At 50.4% G+C, this 18,945-nt stretch overlaps 1 protein-coding gene across 13 annotated transcripts in view; it reads right to left on the reverse strand.

The window, feature by feature from the left end:
• Positions 1 to 122: 122 nt before the first annotated feature.
• SUN1 (Sad1 and UNC84 domain containing 1) overlaps positions 123 to 18,945 on the reverse strand; it is a 51,819-nt gene continuing 32,996 nt past the window's right edge. For 11 of the 13 annotated variants that reach the window (XM_032604389.1, XM_032604386.1, XM_032604388.1 and 8 more), the window contains 10 exons: positions 18,248 to 18,424; positions 15,447 to 15,533; positions 13,958 to 14,001; positions 11,796 to 11,931; positions 10,142 to 10,396; positions 9,330 to 9,414; positions 6,501 to 6,616; positions 4,291 to 4,458; positions 2,337 to 2,429; positions 172 to 1,941 (listed from right to left, as the gene is read on the reverse strand). In XM_032604389.1, coding sequence (XP_032460280.1) covers positions 1,828 to 1,941; positions 2,337 to 2,429; positions 4,291 to 4,458; positions 6,501 to 6,616; positions 9,330 to 9,414; positions 10,142 to 10,396; positions 11,796 to 11,931; positions 13,958 to 14,001; positions 15,447 to 15,533; positions 18,248 to 18,424 — 1,275 coding nt within the window. In that variant the 3' untranslated portion in view covers positions 172 to 1,827. Of the gene's footprint in view, positions 1,942 to 2,336; positions 2,430 to 4,290; positions 4,459 to 6,500; positions 6,617 to 9,329; positions 9,415 to 10,141; positions 10,397 to 11,795; positions 11,932 to 13,957; positions 14,002 to 15,446; positions 15,534 to 18,247; positions 18,425 to 18,945 lie in introns of all 13 variants that reach the window. The other 2 variants (XM_032604381.1, XM_032604383.1) reach the window with 2 other exon arrangements.

The following is an 18,945-nucleotide window of genomic DNA, read 5'->3' on the forward strand; positions in this document are numbered from 1 at the left end:
GCGGCTCCGAGTCCGGCGGCCCGACAACGCGGGCCGGACGCGCTCCCAGCCGAGAGTGGTCCTGGGAGGGGCCGCTCCACGCGCTGTGTTCCCCTCCCCGCCCGGGGCAGAGACCAAGCAGGTACAGAAAAGAAACACGCTGTTTATTGTTCATCTGAAATATCACATGCATTTTTTTAAAAATTAAAGCTCTTTATTTAAACGTTTCGATAGCATCTTACCAATTTGGTGGCAGCGAAAAGAAGCTCTACCAATGACAAATATTTTGAAAAGCATTTACAAAAATACATTGCACAAAGTCCTATCTCTCATCTTTAAAAATAAATTAATATTCAAAATATTTCCACCCCATCTCCCAAATTTAGTTTTATATAGGAAATTTTGATCTATATATGTATCCTGTAATATATGAAACATCTGTATACGTTTTACCCAACTTAACTGCATAGGCATTAGTTTCAATTCTAACGAGAGTGAAAAAAATGCTAGTTTATGTAGTTTTTGTGTATCTGAGGACTGTTGTGCAACATACATAAAACTCTTCAGAAAACCAGTCAGCACCGTCATTTTATCTTTTTCTGAAAATACAACATTTACGGTACACCAAAAGACTGTCTCAACCCAATAAAACTTAAATAATTTTTAAGGTAAAACATCTGTAACACCTTAAGTGCCTTGCAGATATCTCATTTATAAAGTCTGCTCAGTAAAATAGTCTAAATATTAAATACTAATTATAACCAAAGCAAGTCTCACAGGAATTGAGAGAGAATGGCCAACAGCTGTAATAAAAGGCAAATCCCGACCAGAGCCAGTACAAAGTGCTGCTGTAAGAAAACCTCATCACCAAATGTCCTGGTTTCATGAATTTGCCACACCAGACAATCTCCTTTAATAACCATCAGTGGAATAGAAGCATAAGCCTCTGAAAGACTTAGAGCATGTTAGTGTTTGCTTTTCCAGAAACATTCAAAACAAAACCTGAACATATCCAAAAGATTGGATTTCTTGGTTCCTATTCATAGTGTGAAGTAAAACTGCAGGGAAAATCTGATGGGATGAGCCCAGTGGAGACCTGAGAACTCTATTTACATGTTTGTGTAGATCCAGACCATCCCCTTTCGAAGCAGACCCACTTCAACCTGCAAAGGGAAACTCTCCAGGGTTCCTGAACGGATGTTCACACGCCAAGCCCTGACAGAAAATCGTTCCCAGAAGTGGGAGCAAACTAGGCAGGAGAACCCGTTTTCATTACTTCCCCACCTGGTGACTTGAAAGAACTACTGGTGCCCAACAGAGGAGAATCACCCTAAAGAAAGGGAGTTCAGAACTCTGAACTTTGGTGACACTGTTCTTCCCTGAAAGACGTGTGCTGGGTTGAACACATATCTGCCCCAAAAGGTCCTTTTTAAAAGGGCCAGTGAAGGCCGCTGTCAAGGCTTCAAGAACACTCCAAACCTTTTAACTTCCTTTGCTTTGTTCCTGATGTCAAGCAAATACAAAGAGTTTTATGTTCAAAAGCAAATCCCCCAGAGGCCAAAAGTAAGTATCTTTGTGAACTATACATTCAGATGAATCTCCACAGAGACCACCTGTAGCTAGCGGGTCTCTGAGCCCAAGCAGTCAACATGCAGTGTTTCCTGTGGACAGAACAGCAAGCTGGGTGTCGGCATTTATCGCTTCCACACCCACGTCCTGCTGGCAGTCAGTGCGTTTATTTCAGGGGTGACGTTATACTGCTCTCTGTATGCCCGTGTCCGTGAAGGATTCCAGTGTTCCAGGCTGTCCCAGTATATACAAAATGTACAAGAACAGTGAGTAGTCTCTTTACTTGATAGGCTCTCCGTGAACTCTGAACCGGTAAAGACACGTGTATTCGGGATGGCCCCAGTTAGAAAAAATCCGAAGTTCCACTATTTGGAAAGCTCTTTCTGGTCTTTTCTGCAATTGAGGAGGGGGAAAAAAACAAAAACAAAACACATTTATTTCATATTACTACCACCAAGCCCAGTCACTTCCCCAGGTAAGAGATTTGAGATTAAACAGCCAAGTTGGAGATTAAGCTTTTAACGTGAACCATATCATCTATCACAGGACACAAAGTTCAGGTGAAACTCTTGAGAACTCATCACCCTTGACACATTTATGCAGAACAAATTACACACTAAAAAGGCTCATTCAGGAACAGAAAAGCTAGGAAGCTCAGATCCACTTTCTCAGAAGTTGGCCCTCACACCCTGTGGGCATTTTTGTGAGTATTGGCAGGTCCTGTGGATGCAGGCAGCAGTGAGGAGACCCGGGAGCCTGAAGCCTGTGTGAAGCGCAAGGATCCTTACCGGGGCAGGGAACATCTGTAGTGACTCCCCTTCTTGATCGTAGGTGAACTGTCCCAGGAGCTGCCCTTCTTCTTGATACTCATTTTCTAATCCCTGAAACAAAACCATCTAGTCACTAAATAAAGGAAAAACGGTTAGTGAGGTAACTGGGAGAGGGAAATTACTGTTCCATTAAAGTAAGGCCCTCTGTGTGCTGGGCATTTTATTAAGGGCTTCTCGCAGATCACAAAGCCCGTGAGGTAGGCATTATTCCTCCCGTTATACAGATCAGGAAAACTGAAGCTGGGAGAGGGCAAGCTAACAGGTAGCAGAACACACTCGACACCCACGTGGCCCACTGTAGCCCTCCATGCTCCCAAGTGGAAACCCAGGGGCACGTGATGAGCCTGGGGCAAGGAGAGCAGGTCAGCAGAGTGTGGGGCCCCAAGGAGGTCAACTCACACAGCCAAGAAGAGGAGGACAGGCGCCAGGGGGCTGGGGGACAGGAGACAGTGTTTAACAGGGACAGAGTCTCAGTTTGGGAAGATGACAAGCATTCTGGAGATGACAGTGGTGATGGCTTTACAACAGCATGAATGTACTTGATGCCCCTGAACTGCATGCACACTTAAAAACGGTTAAGATGGTAAGTTTTATGTTCTGTGTATTTTCCCACAATAAAGTAACCAAGTAGGAAGTACAGGTGACTAATTTGAATGTCTGTTTCATAAAGGGAAAGGACTTTCTAGGTACAAAAATGCCATGGAAGAAATTACAGGTAATGAGCAGGTGTAACTAAACACAAAATTAAGACTGACAGTGGGAAGTATATCTGTAACAGAATAACACATGATTAATATTTTTATATTAAAAAGCTCAAATATTCATAAGGAAACTAAGATACCGAAAGATAAATGAATAGAAACAAAACCAGAATCTACAAAAAAGGAAACATGCATGTGAAATACATAGAAATGTAGATTAAAGTAAGATCTATCGAATTAGCAGAGATTTAGAAAGAAGAGGACTCAATTAGAAAGGGAACTACAAGATAAGGGACGCTTCTCATACTAACAATGCGTATGGTGCGATGAATCCAAGGCCCCCTTTGAACCCCTGAAACATAACGCCACCTGAGTGTCTAGCCTGAAGGATCACCAGAAAGTGAAGAGGCTTATCCTGAAACGTGGGGAGTGGAAACAGTCAACAACGGCGAACGGGGGCCGTGGACAAGGGCACTCTGGGCTGCTCTTTAAAGAAGCAGGTGAAGCTCTCACTTCACAGCCTGCGGGTGAGAGGGCCAGGGGTCCAGCGTGGGCGGCTGGTGGTGACGCTCTAATGTGTTCAGATTTCAGATGCTGCCGCTGTCTGTACACCTGAAACTGGCGCAGTAAAGCGCAATGCCATGGACAAATACTTAACGGTCAATTTGTTTCTTTAAGGCAGGAAGTGAAACTTTATGAATGGTATTGTCTCAACTGTACTTCTTTTTCCGCACGCGAGATCTTAGCTCCCCAACCAGGGACTGAACCCATGGCCCCTGCAGTGGAAGCGTGGAGTCTTAACCACTGGACTGCCAGGGAAGTCCCTCAACTGCACTTTTTAAGGGAAAATACCAGTGTTAATGGTGACTTCTGTAGGTGCTGGGATTCTGGATGTCCTTTTCCCAACGTCCTCATTCTGTTCTGTACATTCAGCCTCACGGTGTTGTCAGAACAGACTTTACGGCCGAGCAGATGAGAGGCCAGTCCTCCCACAGCCGGGCTGTTGTCGTCCCCCTGTGCCCCAAGCCTCCCTCCCTGGGGAAGCCCTGGAACGTCTCCCTCCACATTTACTGGCTACTCAGAGGTCAGTGGGCAGAGGGGGGGGACAGCGACACCGGTAATATACTCAAGTCCCCAGCGTTTGCAGGGCTCGTCTCCAGGAGATTCCCAGACGGGGTGAGGAGGGCCGCCCCGGGACGGGGTGCACTCACGTAGACCGCGAAGTCCTTGGGGGCGCTGGTGATGTTCCCCGTGGGTGACAGAGTCCTTGGTATGTGCTCTAGGGTGAAGGTGGTCGGGTGGATCTTCATCGACAGCCTCACCACGAGGTACCCCTGGGAGCCTTTGAACGCCCAGCAGTTCCCTGGATAGATGTCAGGCTGGGAAAAAGGCAAACACTAAAACTCAATAGCTGAACAAGCTCTTAACCACTCGAAAAACAGGAGCAGTAAGAGAAAAAACTGGTTAACATTGGGGGGTGGGGAAAATGGAATTTCTGCTGGTAAGAAATGGTCGTGAGCAAAATCAAAAGATGAAGTGAGGCAAGGCATTTGTGACTTAATCCCAAAGGCCCACCGCGTGCAGCGTGAGGCGAGTGCTCAGTCAGCCAGAACCTTAAAGAGAAAGGGCGGCACACATCTCAGAGAAACACAACTCTCGGTGGTCCGCAGACAGGAAAAGATGCGCCGCCCTACAGAAAACAAGAACTTACGAATTTAAATGACGTGGTGCCACCACGTCTCATCTCACAGATCGCCAAACACCCTGAACCGAACAAAACCTGCTGTGCACGCTGTGAGGACACGCACTCTTGCACGCTGACACCATCGCCGAGGGAAGCAGCGCTGGGAAGACCAAGCATCGGCGTATGCGGCTACCCTCGGACTGACTGGAGAGCCACCTCCAGCCGAGCGCGTGTGGGCACAGGCACAAGATGCAGAGGCGGCGCACACTCGTCGTGACGGCACTTTTAACAGCAACAGAGGAGCCACAAGCCCACGCCGGGGCCTGGTCAAGTCGGCGGAGCCGCGTGTCTTCAGAGGCCAGGACGATGTGGGTCCCCACTCCCCGTTCAGCCCGATGCCACGCGTGCGTCTCCTGCCCCTCCAAACACACCGCTGCCCACCTGCGTGAGGGGCTCAGGCCCTTGGCACAGCCCTCCCGCCCGCAGAGGCTGCCAGGCTCCACTGGGGTGAGCCAGGCTGCGCCCTCTCAGACAGGCCTGGATCTGAGCCGCAGCAGAGGGGCCGATCCTGGATCCTCTGCAGACTCTGGCTTCCCGTGAGCAGCCCCTCACCTATGACTCACAGTCCCTCAGTCTCAACTCTCCCGTCCAGGGTGCCGTGCGGTTCTCCCGAGAGGATGTTCCCAGCAGGCCCGCCTCCACTTGCCCCTTCACATCCACCCAGCACCCAGGTACTGGCCGCTACCTAAGCTCCAGACCCAACCTGCAGCCCAGGGACAAGGCTGTGGACCTGCTGCAGAACGTCGGGACCTCTGGAGTCCTTCGACCTCTGGGACAGCCCCGCAGCTTGGGGCCAAGGGCAGCAGGGTCAGTCCAAGCAGCTCAGACGACAAAAGCCAAGCCGGGCAGCCCCCAAGGAAAAGACGGCCACTAGGACGGGACTGGAGGACCCAAAACATGAGGTTCACTGACCCTGACTGGATGCTCAAGTCAACTCCCGACTCTGAGATCGGATCTGCGCTTTTTAAGTGAGAGACGGCTACTGTGTGCGTGGTTCACACAGAGGGAGTTATTGGACCTTCCTTCAAACGCTGTCATTAACGTTAGTGCCGAGGTCTGGTGGACGTCTCTGAGCGCTGCAGCTCTCTGTCCCTGAGTCCTGCGTGGGCACAGCCCGGGCGGTGAACGGAGGCCCTGCAGCAGCGGGGCGCCCAGCGCCTCTGCAGAAGGCACTGGAGGACAGGGCCTACAGTCCCCTGAGCAGCCGTGGGTGTGACATGCAGAGGGAGAGGGGCTCCTCCTGACGCCACCTGCGCGTCTCCACCCGTTCCACCTCCTGAAACACCGAGGAAGCGCAACATACAACCTCCTCGTGGAAGGCCCTCCAGCTCTGACGGTGAGCGACACCCCAGAGAAATGGGTGAAGTCAGACACAGGACAGGACAGGCAGCCTCGCCTGCACCCATCAAACACAAGCAGAACCAACAGACGGCATCGGAAGTCACCTTTGAGGTGAGAGGGGGCAATAGGGGACCTAGAGGCGCTGGGACTGTGCTCCTGGGTCCACAGACATGTCCGCTTGATGCAGATCCCCTGAGCTGTAGACTGAGGGTCCGCATGCTCCAGCTTACACCTCAACAGCAAGGTAAACAAGCACACCCCTAAAACGGGCTCAGCCGGCACCATGACTGTGCTGGAGGCCTCGACCCGCACACGATGATCCGGACACCTGCTCACCTGGATGGCCACGCGGGGGGACTGGGAGAAGTACCAGAGCGGGACACCGAACAGGCTGATGAGTGCGGTCTTGGTCTCATACGTCTCAGAGCAGCGGGTACTCAAGATGCTCCCACCTACAGCAGAGTTGAAATGTGTCTCAGCATCTTATCCTACTGTTGCGGAAACAATATACCCACCTGTAGAGATTTATCTGAAATGTTCTAAAAATTCTCACGTCTCTAACTTATATAAAGAATCTTCTACTTGAAGATCAGCTCCATTCTTAATTTTACTTTTTCCAAATTCAGTGTCAACAGTTCACAACTACTTTAGGACACACAGTCCCTACCGCCCACCAAAGACTCTTAAAATACTGGGCTCCCCGCCTGCCACTATAGGGACAGCGACTCTGAGTGAACTTTTGTTCACGTTTTAAAATAAAGAATAATGAATTCAACCAGGCACCAGTGTTACCTGTCAGGTTTTCAGAGGACCTACTTAATAGGCCAAAGTGATAAAATATTATGACGATTACCAATTGCTGGGGTAACAGGAAGTTGCTAACAAGGACAGGGTTTCTATTTGGAAATAAAGAGAAATGTCCTGGGGCTTCTTTGGTGGCGCAGTGGTTAAGAATCTGCCTGCCAGTGCAGGGAACACGGGTTCAAGCCCTGGTCCGGGAAGGTCCCACGTGCCGCGGAGCAACTAAGCCCAAGCGCCACAACTGCTGAGCCTGCGCTCTAGAGCCCGTGAGCCACAGCTACTGAGCCTGTGTGCCACAACTACTGAAGCCTGCGTGCCTAGAGCCCGTGCTCCGCAACAAGAGAAGCCACCGCAATGAGAAGCCCGCACACCGCGACAAAGAGTAGCCCCTGCTTGCCGTAACTAGAGAAAGCCCGCGTGCAGCAACGAAGACTCAATGCAGCCAAAAAATAAATAAATTTAAAAAAAAAAAAAAAGTCCTGGAATTAGATAGTGGTGACTGTTGTACAACATAATAAATATACTAAAAGCCATGAAACTGTACACTTGAAAATGGTGAAGTTTGTTATGTGAATTATACCTCAATAATAATAATAAAGAGTGTTAAAAAAAAAAAAAAAGTCCACTTTGCCCCTCAACAGGAAATAGGACAGACAGGATGCTGGTGCCAAAGCAGGCCAAAACTTGGTGTGGGAAGAAACATCAACTAAAATAAATTAAAAAGAAAAACAAATAAGTGAGTAATAAAACTAAAAAGTCCTGAGCAGTCTGTATTCTAGGAGCCAACAGTCCCTAACCTGGCTGCACATCACGACCCCTCAGAACACCTGCAAACGCAGCCGCAGGCCCCTTTTAGAGCTTCTCACCTGATAACGGGGGAGGGGATTGGATGGGATGGAATTTTAAACAAGAAAACAGTGTGATTTTGACATAGCTGATGAGCAGGTCCAAACTTCTGAACCACTGAATTCTTTTTAAAATATCTTATTCTCATTCTAAAAAAGTGTCTTCTTAAATACAGTGACTCACTTTTTTCACTTAAAAAGAGCCAATGTATGTTTTGTTCAGTAACAGAACGTTCAGTTCAGCCTTGTCAGGATTTTCAGAATTCTGAATTAATAACATACCAACCTGTGAGGACTCATTATGCCTCTAAGAAAAAATGACAACTACTGGTCCCACTGAACTGTTAAATCGTCAGTTGATGTCTCTGAATTGCAAAAATGATTTCTTCAGAAATCACTGAATTTCAAAACACAAAACTAAAATCATTTAATATTCTAAAACAGTCATTCTAAACAAAATATACCGAAGAGCAGTCAGCAGCCTTACTAACGTCTGATGCTGGAAGAACCTGGCGGTGTCTGCCAGGAGCAGCAGCCTCCTGCACTGTCTGTTCAGCCCCCGTGAGAAGGTGAGCGATGGGGACGGGCCGCAGCTCCCGCCAGGCTGCTCTGAGCCCCATCGCCTGGTGCCCTGAACGGCTGGGGCAGGTGACTGACACTCACTGTGGGTTGATGTCCCCACCCCTCCCACAGGCCCTCACCCTTTATTACTGAAGTGTTATCAAGAACCTCCTTTCCTCCAAGAGACCGCATGAGTCACCCAGCCCTCATCTGCAATTCCTAAGTTTTAAAACTTCAGAAAACCAAGATCTTCTCTAACACGTATGGTGGCAAAATGCTCCCTGCACTGACATGACGTCATTCCCGTTTTCACAGACGTGTTCCCATGTGTGATCCGTGTATGCTGCCCTGGGCGCCACCGAGGGATGGTGACAGAAGTCCACGGACACGAGGCTTCACTAAACCAAGTCTGGTTTATCCAATACACCTGGTCCAGAGCCTGTGCCATGTCCACGCAGCACTTGCAGACCCAACGGACCACTTCCTCGAGAAACCAGAACAGCACCCCATCCTTCCCCCTATTCATTCGGCTTGACCCACGCTGCGCTAGGGTCCGTTTCTTTTTACTGAACTTCTATACTTAAAAAACCCACAGACTCTACAACACACAAGATCATAAGTGAATAATCAATAATTTCTGTGGTGGTAAACTCTCACATGGCCAGAAAAGCCTAAAAGCTACTGAAAGGCCCCCAAACTGAGATTCTGCTGATGTGTGTCATCTCACAGGCCCACACCCACAGCTGACGCGTGAGCTGCAAGCACAGCCACCAGAGCTCCTGGGGGAACCTGGCTGTGCTCTGAGGCAGAACGCTAGGGGCCCGCCTAGAATAATGCTCTTTCTCAGATCTTTGGAAGTTCTAACAAGCTCCCTACTGTTGGGCGTGGGGCGGGTAACAGCCTCTTGAGTGGCCTCCCGCTGGTAGTAGCACTTTTGGGTCAGGGGTCTGGCACTCACCCCCAGACTCCAGGGCGAAGTCCACCATGCCAGTCTTGTCCTGGGAGTACAGCCTCAGGGCGCTGTTCACGATGGCACGCGCTTGCTGGGCAGTGGAGGCACACACGGAGACGACCCCAGAAATGAAGGACATGTTTTCAGTTAACTCTATTTGGGGACAACAGGCACGGGGGCTGTCTCAGCAATCCCAAACTTCAGTCCTGCTCTCAACTGCGGGGATCCCGGCTCAGACACAGGCAAGAAAGTCTCAGAGCCGGAACCCCCAGTGCCATAAAAAGTGGACAAAGCAAGGACTAGCATTAGAGATGGTAACTTGGGACTGTATTATGGGAAATTTTTGTGTAATTCCAGAAGGTATGTGGCCACCCAGGGAGACCAAGTCTTTGGGACAAAAAGATTAATAAAGTATAAAGTACTCCTAAGAAGTAGTGTGGTAACAATAACACCCGAAGCTTACCGTTCCCAGCACCCGGCACGGTGCTAAGCACTTTTTATATCATAATCACATCCCCAGAAGACCATTCGTAGAACAAAACATCAAAATCTGCTAGCTTGGGACTTCCCTGGTGGTCCAGTGGGGAAGACTCCACGCTCCCAATGCAGGGGGCCTGGGTTTGATCCCTGGTCAGGGAGCTAGATCCCACGTGCCGCAACTAAAGATCCTGCGTGCTGCGACTAAGACCAGGCGCGGCTAGCTAGCTAAATACAGACATACATACATAATAAATAAATTTTAAAATCTGCTGGCTTAATACCTAGATGATCAGTTTCACTACCATGTGAATTTTAAACAATTCTCATCGTCTACTTACCGCTTCTGTTATTCCAGAAACGCCCGCTCCATTCACAGCAGATACTACAGTTTCAGAAGCTGGCATCTGTTTTGTCACAGAAGTGTGGTGGCTAATGTTCTCCAGTACCTGCAGCTCTAAATCCCGTAATAAAATCTGCAAGGTGTCCTTATTTACAAAGCGAGCAGACAGCTTCTGCAGCAGCCACTCGAGAGAAGATTCGTGCTGATCTCCGGAGAACATGAGTCTGAGGGTTTCTCTGACTTGGGCGTCCACCTAGTAAAATCATTGGTGAGTATAACATGAATCTACTGTTTTAGCGAAATCATTTCAACTCTTCACTCTGTCACCTTAGATACCCTGGAAAGATCACACAGCAGTTCAAAATCCATAATGGAAACTTGACACGGTTTCTTCCCTTCATACGAAACTTAAGAACCCTCCAAAGAGGCTGAAATACATTCAGGGGAACAGGGATAGAGGAGAGCACAGCCTAGGTGCCCTGGGTGCCCACGGGACAGCAGGAGAGGGGCCCTGCCCAGGTGAGGTGCAGATGACAGGGCCCCTCGTCTTCAAACTCAGTCTGAGAAGGAAACAGTCACACACACAATTGAAAATGTAACTTTACGCAGGCTGGAAGCGTCCAAGTGCATTATTTCTGCACACACACTATTATGTGTATAAGCTCCTCTCCTTGCCCCACAGAGAGCGGAAGACGGGGCAGAAGCACCAGGAAAAGCACAGCATTGTGACAAAGCGAGCACATCGACCTCCTCACTTGCAGGCTCTGGAATGTTCCGCCGTACAGCTCAGCCGCGGCCCTGACGCGGGCACCTGGGCCACCTCAGTGCTACTGTCACAACACTGCACACTCGTCCGTGGCCCCTGCACTGGCGCTTTCACCTCTGCACCCAGAGTCCCAGGAGAGTGGCTGCTCGTCTCAAAGACTGTGTGTCTCTGTGACCCGTGACCATCTCAAGATCTTCCCCCAAAAAGGCTGCAGGCATTCACAGTCCCCCAGCCATGAGGACACCTGTGTCCCGAGCCAGCCCCGGAGGAGTCTGTCACCACCTCGCCATCCTGAGGACTGAGGAGCGGTCATTCACGTGACCTGCAAACCCATTCAGGGAGACGGGTTGCCTGCCGGACTGGGCCACATCTCTGCTGCGCTGCCCCGTCGGCCTCAGTAGCTCCCTGCACCGCAAGCTGTCACCCTGGGCCTGCGAGACCTCCTCCCCAACACCCGTCCGCCTTTGACTGAGGATGACCTGTGCCACTCCAATGTCCGTGTTTCCATTTTCACGTAACTATAAATGTCTAGATTTCTTCTTCTGCACGTGGATAGAGGCCTGAAGCAATGTCCGTGACGTGAGGATGTGATACGAAACCACAGCGTGACTCTACTTTGGTGAGAAGATACACAACCGGCCCTGCCCCCAATAAAGGTGAGCCCTTGGCCATGCGTGCGTAAAGGAAGGAAAGACATCTCGTGTCACTGGAGAGGCGGGAATTCGAGGGGAGCTGAATTTTTAATTATTCTATTCAAGATGGTTAAAAACTTCAAATATAGTAAAACAAAATTTTTAAAGGAAGTTGAAATTAACTTAATAAAGATATCAACTCGAGTGTTTTTATCTTCCATGATAAAACAAAACGTAAAGCTGAGGACACCTACTCTTCCGGATGCTGCGTCCACCTCCTCCCGGCTGGCTCCCAACCGCTGCCGCCCGGACAAGCCTGCTTTCAGACGCCCCAGCTCCTGCTCCAGACGCCGGGCCACAGCAAGGAGGCGCGGCTCCTCGTCGGCTCTGCTGCAGCGGGGGGTGACGACAGGATAGGTCAGTCCTGCCAACAGCACGTGCAGGAGAAATGCCCGTGTTCCCCGGGCAGGTCAGCTGTGAACACACCACCCTGTCCCTCAGCAGCACACAAGTTTCAAGCCAAGGCCCCGGAGACTGTTCCCACCTCAAGGTCCGCACGCACACAGACACGCACACCTGCCCGGGCGGGGGCCAAACCTGCCATGGGCAGCGGTTATGCTTCTCTGGGTGCTGGTGGGGGCTCTCATATACTATTTAATATTTAAACCTGTACCTATCGCCTTAAAATTCTGAAAAAGACTTAAGAGATGTGACAGTGTTTACTGATAATCACTATAAAATTAAATATGAATTTTTCATGCTACTGGAAGAGAAAACTAAAAACATATGGCTTCAGGGTTTTAACTGTAGTGGAATAACTGAGGACACGGAAAGGAGACGTGACCCATGAGCCCCCCCCCTCAGCAAACTGGGGCTGGCGCATAAGCCAGAACTGCAAAGAGTCCCGATTGCTTTGAGCCCCCCCGGCAAACCGGGGGCCTGCAAAGAAGCATTGAGTGCTTTGGGCACTGATCCATGAGATGTCCTCAGTATAATCAGTGGTGGGAACGCAAGGAGATGTCCTTGTGCTGCGTCAGTATAATCAGAATAATGGTGGGAACCCTGTGCTGCTTTTGCGCTCAAGGACGAAGCACGGCAGGTGCTCACGAAAGCCAATTATTGCTTGTATAATTAATCAAAACATAGGCTGCTGCTTTGGCACTTCTGAAATGTTAAGAAAACAAGTCTTAAAGTGTAAACCTAGATAATGCTCTAATAAAAGCTACCACAGCAGGACAGACGGCGCTGTTCTGCCTGAGCGCGCGGTAGCCCTCTACTGCTGCGCTTCGGCACAGTTCACCTCGTGCGACGGGCTTGCTTTCGGCCCTGTCCTGAGATGAACTACAACATTAACAATTCTATTCTGACGTAGGTATTGTACATTATGAAATATTACGATATTACATTTATAGCTGTTTATAGGTAGTTATAGTTGTTGACACACCAACAGCTCAGAAGAGTGCACTCTGGGGTAAACACTGCGGGAGCCACATGACTTCAGTCAAAAGGTGTTTTGATACGTAAAGGCTCTAAAGGAAAGTTAAAAGTGTGCTAACACTCATACCCATCCCGAGAGGAGGGTGGGTGAGGTCTCAAATCACACGACAGGACCCAGAGAAACACACAGGAGCGAGAGCGGGAAGACGAGAGGTTAAAGCTCATCATCTGCTCTCTCCCGAGTTGAGTGTTGAGCCGGTGAGTGGAGTGGCTGGAGTAACAAAAGGGTAACAGTGTCCTATGCAGATAATGGGGTGGAGAGAACCCAGGTGACAAAACCAAGGGTGTGAAAACGGTGAGCGGCTCTGAGACAGGAAGAAGCTCCATGCTGCCAGGGGACTTCAGGGAAGCTGACAAATGTGCGGAAGAAAAGCAACCAGGCTACGAGGGACCAAACGCCACCCCCCTGAAACTGCTGAGGGACCAGGGCTGTTTAGCAACAAAGAAAGGGCTCAGAGGAGGCCCAGCCTTGGTGAGAGCCTTGCAGCTCAGAAGGCGCATGTCTGGCCCCCTCGAGGGGCTGCCGAGCGGGGGACCAGGGTTGAACTGTGATGCCCGCAGAGCCAGCAGAGGTCCAGGCAGGAAGCCCACTCCTCGCTGTGCCATGAACTCACGGCCCATTCCTCGCGCCCTGAGGACCCACCCGGCACATCCGGGCAGGGATTCTCCCCAGAGCAAAGCCGGGGACCCTGCTGTCTTTGGTGCTGCATGGAGGTGGATGGTAACAAGCTCCCCGACCCCTCCTCCATCCTCAGGTGCCCTTAAGGGTCTCCCAGAAAGACAACAGTTGGGACTGTTACCACCAACACAGCCCAGTCATCCCAGGTGCAAACAGTGCCCCTTGCTAAGGACGGCACAGCCCTACGTGACAGAGAGGAGCACAGAAGACAGGAGAGGAATTTATCTGGAATTATCCTACCTGACTGTTCGTAGTGCAGTCTGTTCTAATTCCTTCTGGATGGCCTAAAATGTAGGAGAAACAATCCGTTTAAATACACAAGTTACATACCAACTTTCCATAAAATCATATACTTGACTTTATAAACAGAAATAGAAATACACATATTTATCTAGGATTTTTTTCCCCCTTAATTTAAAGCCCAGACCTGCCTGCTGGCAGGCAGGTAAGGGATGTTTACTTTTCAAAGCAGACTTTTAAAAGACGACACACAACGTATACTTAGAGAGGTGCACAGGTCATACAAAAAAGCAGCTTGATGGATTTTCAAACTAAGCAGCTCCTGTAACCAGGACGCAGGCCAGGAAGCCAGACGCCGCCACTGCTGCCGCCACCACCTCTGGTAAGTGCTTTCAGGTGGCAGGACAAGGAGGAGGACGGCAGACTCACACACGAAGGCACGACTTATTAACACGGCCTCCTCACAGGCGCGGGCGCCCACCGCCCCACGCGAGCCAAGGCCCAGCGGCCACGGAGGCCGTAACTCGACAGAGGCGGGCAACACGGACAGGACCAACGCCAGCTCCCACACAGAGGTGCGCTTCCTCCTCAGGCACCCTGGAAACATCTCATCAACGGATGGACTGAACTGCTCCCCTCTGACACTGTCAGCAACGCAGTGGCCAGTCCTGAGCTCCCGAGGGCTGTGCGTCTCCCCTGAGGCCCATCAGGGGGTCCAGGCCACCCACTCGGCGCCCCCAGTCCTTGTCCACGCAGGTGCCGTCTCCTCCCTCCGCCTGCCCGACACCTGACAAGACTAGGCTTTCTGACCAGAAAATCCCCGGTCAGAAGGTCCAGGGTGAACCTTCACTCCCTTGCCCACAGACACCGTCACCCTGTGGAGGCTGGGTGACAGCGAGGAGAACCGCCCCCACCTGGGAGCCAGTGAGCTGAACACACTTACAAAACATTAAAGCAACACAATGGGGCTTCCCTGGTGGCGCAGCGGTTAAGAATCCGCCTGCCAATGCAGGGCACATGGGTTCGAGCCCTGGTCCAGGAAGATCTCACATGCCACAGAGCAACTAAGCCCGTGCGCCACAACTGCTGAGCCTGTGCTCTAGAGCCCACGAGCCACAACTACTGAAGCCCGCGTGCCACAACTACTGAGCCCGCACGCCTAGACCCCGTGCTCCACAGCAAGAGAAGCCACCACAGTGCGAAGCCCGCGCACCACAACAAAGAGTGGCCCCTGCTCACCGCAGCTACAGAAAGCCCGCACGCAGCAATGAAGACCCAACGCAGCCAAAAATAAAAATAAATAAATAGAAAATTCTTTTTAAATTAAAAAAAAAGAAATATTTCCCTTTCATTTTATAAAGGATGGCAGCAAACACCCTAAAAGAAGCACTTTAAAGGCTGGGGGCTGTGAGCACAGTAACTGCAGCTGACGCTTCTCAAGGAAATCACGGTGCTGGGGCTGCAAGTGAAAGGTCAAGAGCATGAATACCTCAGATCTTTCTGTCAGTTTTCCAAGAATATCTTCCAGGCTGGAGATGCGCAATTCATGTTCTTGGCGGAGAGTCACATAGTCGGTCTTGAAAAGGATAATGAATGAACAAATGGTAGACAAAGTTAAGCAACAAATAAGCCCAAACCTGGCCAGTCAGGCCACGCTGTTTCTACACAGCACAACAGCCAGAGACTGTGGTCACAGCTGGGCACAGCATCCCACGGGGGTGACCTCAGTGACGTCCTCATCTCCGCCTCTGAAACCTGCCCTAAGATAAAAGGCACAAACAGCTTTTCTAGTCACAGGAGAGTATTTAAGAAGACTAGTAATTATCAAAAACACCTGCATGGACAGCAGAGCAATTACCATTCATTCAACACACACTCCCCAGGCACCCGCTGTACCCAGACTTACACCACAACCACCAAGGGCCCACTCACTCCTTCTTGATCTTTCCTATTCGTATAAAGTGTGTGACATCTCAGTGGTCATCAGAACCGGTGCTAGAGCCCTCAGAACAGTGCTGATCAGGGGAAGAAAGCTCAGATCAGGTGGCCGACAGGCACGTTCCCCCCCCCCCACCCCCGGCTCAGGGACACAGGTGATCAGCACAGCGGCAGAGAAAAAATAAGATTTTTTTCTCAACGTAAGTAACTTTGAAAACAGCCTTTGTCCAGCACATCCCCACCCATCTCTTCAGCAGTTCTTAGAAGGTAAATCTGGAGTAAGCTTATCAGATACACTCCCTGGGAAGGTCTAGAAAAATCTCTGCCAGTTATATAATCAAAGGACATCCACACAGGAGACACCACCAGCAGCAAAGAACGCCTGCACATTCTAAACCACTAAAATCCAGTCAGAAAGAAAAACAGGAAGTCATTATACACTCTTATTACAGGAGTTTCATCCACTGATTTTACACGCCACCTTCTTCCAAAATATAACCACAATGACTTATAAAAACGTAAGATGACAAATCAGGTGAAGCAAAGCTAAGGGATGAAGGGCAGCTGGGAGGATGACCCCAGGGCACTGGGATGCGGGAGGGTCAGCCGCTGGACTCGGCTGCACGTCCTCACGGCCAGGCCGGGTCTCCTACTGTACAGCCCGCTGCAGCCTCTGCCCAGCATGGCGGCCACATGTGCCCCGGAGCACCTGATGTGCGGCTGGGGCAACTGAAAGAGAAGCTAAATGTTACTTAGTGTTAATTTGTGTGTGTGGCGGTGGAGGCGCCTCGTGGCTTGTGGGATCTCAGTTCCCGGGCCAGCGGTGGAACCCGGGCCACGGCAGTGAGAGCACCGAGCCCTAACCACCAGACCGCCAGGGAAGTCCCTAAGTGTTAGTTACTTTAAACTCGCACAGCCACATGCAGCAGGTGGCCCACTCTCCTGGAGACACACGTGGGATACACCTGTGCCAGCCGCTCAGGGAAGGATAACAGGTAGTCAGCGCGCTGACCACCAGTGTGTGGCAGCCGCAGAACCAAGCTTCAATCTTGCAGGGTCACCGTCACAATCATACCTGAATAGGGGTAGGTGGTGGAGGACAGCGTGGGGAGGATGAGCTAAATCTGCACTCACCTCATCACATCTCGAATCTCATTTTAAAATAAGGAATAGAACACTCATAACGGTGTCAACTGGATCTCACTGAAATCATCTCAGTTCTACGGCTGAGAAGCCAAAAATAAGCAACTAGTGAGGAATCAACGCAGGACGCCAGGTGGCCTTTGGATGTGAGAACCCCAAGCAGGCACCCGGGGGCCACGCAGAGAAGGTGGAACACGCCTAGTAACTTTGGGAACCAGTGCCTGTCAGCACGTTACAGGGACCCGACTGGAATCGAGAAGATTCACACATTCTGCCCCCAACAGGTGGAACACAGTGGATTAAGCCAGCGGCAGCTACAAACAGGGGCGCAAGCTGATGCCGGGACAGGAGAGCTCAGTTTCCTGAGTCCAGTCAGGAAACAGCCGGCAAGGGGCACCCACCCCGAGACAAGTCGAGGCAGGCTCCGGCGAAGCCAGGCAGAGCCAGGCTGCTCGAGAGCACGGTGGGGCCACGGGGAGCCCTGAGGGGTCCACAGGCCAACAAGACATGCATGATCAGGGGTGGAGGGTCCCCTCCAGTCGGAGTGCGAACAGTTGGGTGGGTAGTGGGCTCTTTGCTGAGCAAACAGGATCAGGGAAAAGCACTTGTGGAGACAAGGGGCAATGCCTATTTTAAAGATTTCAATCCAAAATACCTAAATTAAATCATTGTGGAACTTAAGAAAATAAACATCAGTTTTGAGGAAAATGGACTGACAAGCCTTTCCTTGAGAACCAAATAAGTGAGACACGTATATACAGGCCTACGGTTTCATAAGGAATAGTAGCTACTTAACTATTTCATGATCTTGAGATATTTTAAATCACAAATTTGAGCTTTTCCGTTCAGTGCCAGAAAAATTTCATCGAATTGTGTTCAATCCATTCACCAATTAAAACACAGGCTAGGGACACCCGTCTGTCCCGCCGCAGCCTGACCTCACTCTTGGGCGTCACCCACGCACCTCCACCCCCTCCCCTGGCCTCAGACGTGGCATCTCCTCCGGGGGCACCTACCGCAGCTCCCCGCCACTGCAGGCCAGGAACCCACCTGCCATCCGTGTGGCCACCTCTCACTGCAGGGCCCTCCTACTCCTTGTCCCCAAAAAGAAAACACAACACCCGAGAACTCCAAGGTGGCATCACCTGGGAGCCCGACAGCCCACCAGTGCCAGCCCCCTTGAGACGCTGCCCCCACCACGCTCCTCACCGGGGGCCACATCCCCTCATTGCTGCCATCTGCCCGGTCCACCCGCGCCTGCAGTTTCTGGAGCAAGGTTGACAACTCTCCAAGCTTCTTGTCATGGCTGTGACACTGTCCCGACAATGCAGCCACCTGCCTTTCCACTTCACTCATCCGATGCCAGTGGAAAACCTCATCGCCAACCTGAAACAGTAAGAGGTTCCAAAGGTGACACAAATGAGAAGGTCAACCTGGCAAAGGACAGTACAGTACAGGATAAGTCGAAACAACAAAACAGAGCATTACAGGAAAACGTCAACTACAATACACACACCCCCCCCAAAGAAAAGACATGAAAATGTTCATCATTAGTGATTTCCTTTACGTGGCAGACTATGGGTGGTTTTTATTTTCTTCTTTATGCTTTCTATATTTTCCAAAGTAATGAAAACTTTCTTTTTTTTTTTTAATGAAAATGAACTAAATAACGAGACTGCTTGAAATACAGGCACACCTCGCTCTACTGCACTTCGCAGATACTGCATTGTTCACAAATGAAGGTCTGTGGGGTCCCTGAGTCCAGTGAGTCTGTCCTCGCATCTCCCCAACAGCATCTGCTCGCTTTGTGTCTCCGTGTCACACTTCGGTAATTCTCAAAATATTTCAAACCCTCCAGCAGCAAAAAGATTACAGCTCATTAAAGGCTCAGATGATGGTTAGCATTT

Source organism: Phocoena sinus, chromosome 15, assembly GCF_008692025.1.
Source record: "Phocoena sinus isolate mPhoSin1 chromosome 15, mPhoSin1.pri, whole genome shotgun sequence".
NCBI lineage: Eukaryota > Metazoa > Chordata > Mammalia > Artiodactyla > Phocoenidae > Phocoena > Phocoena sinus.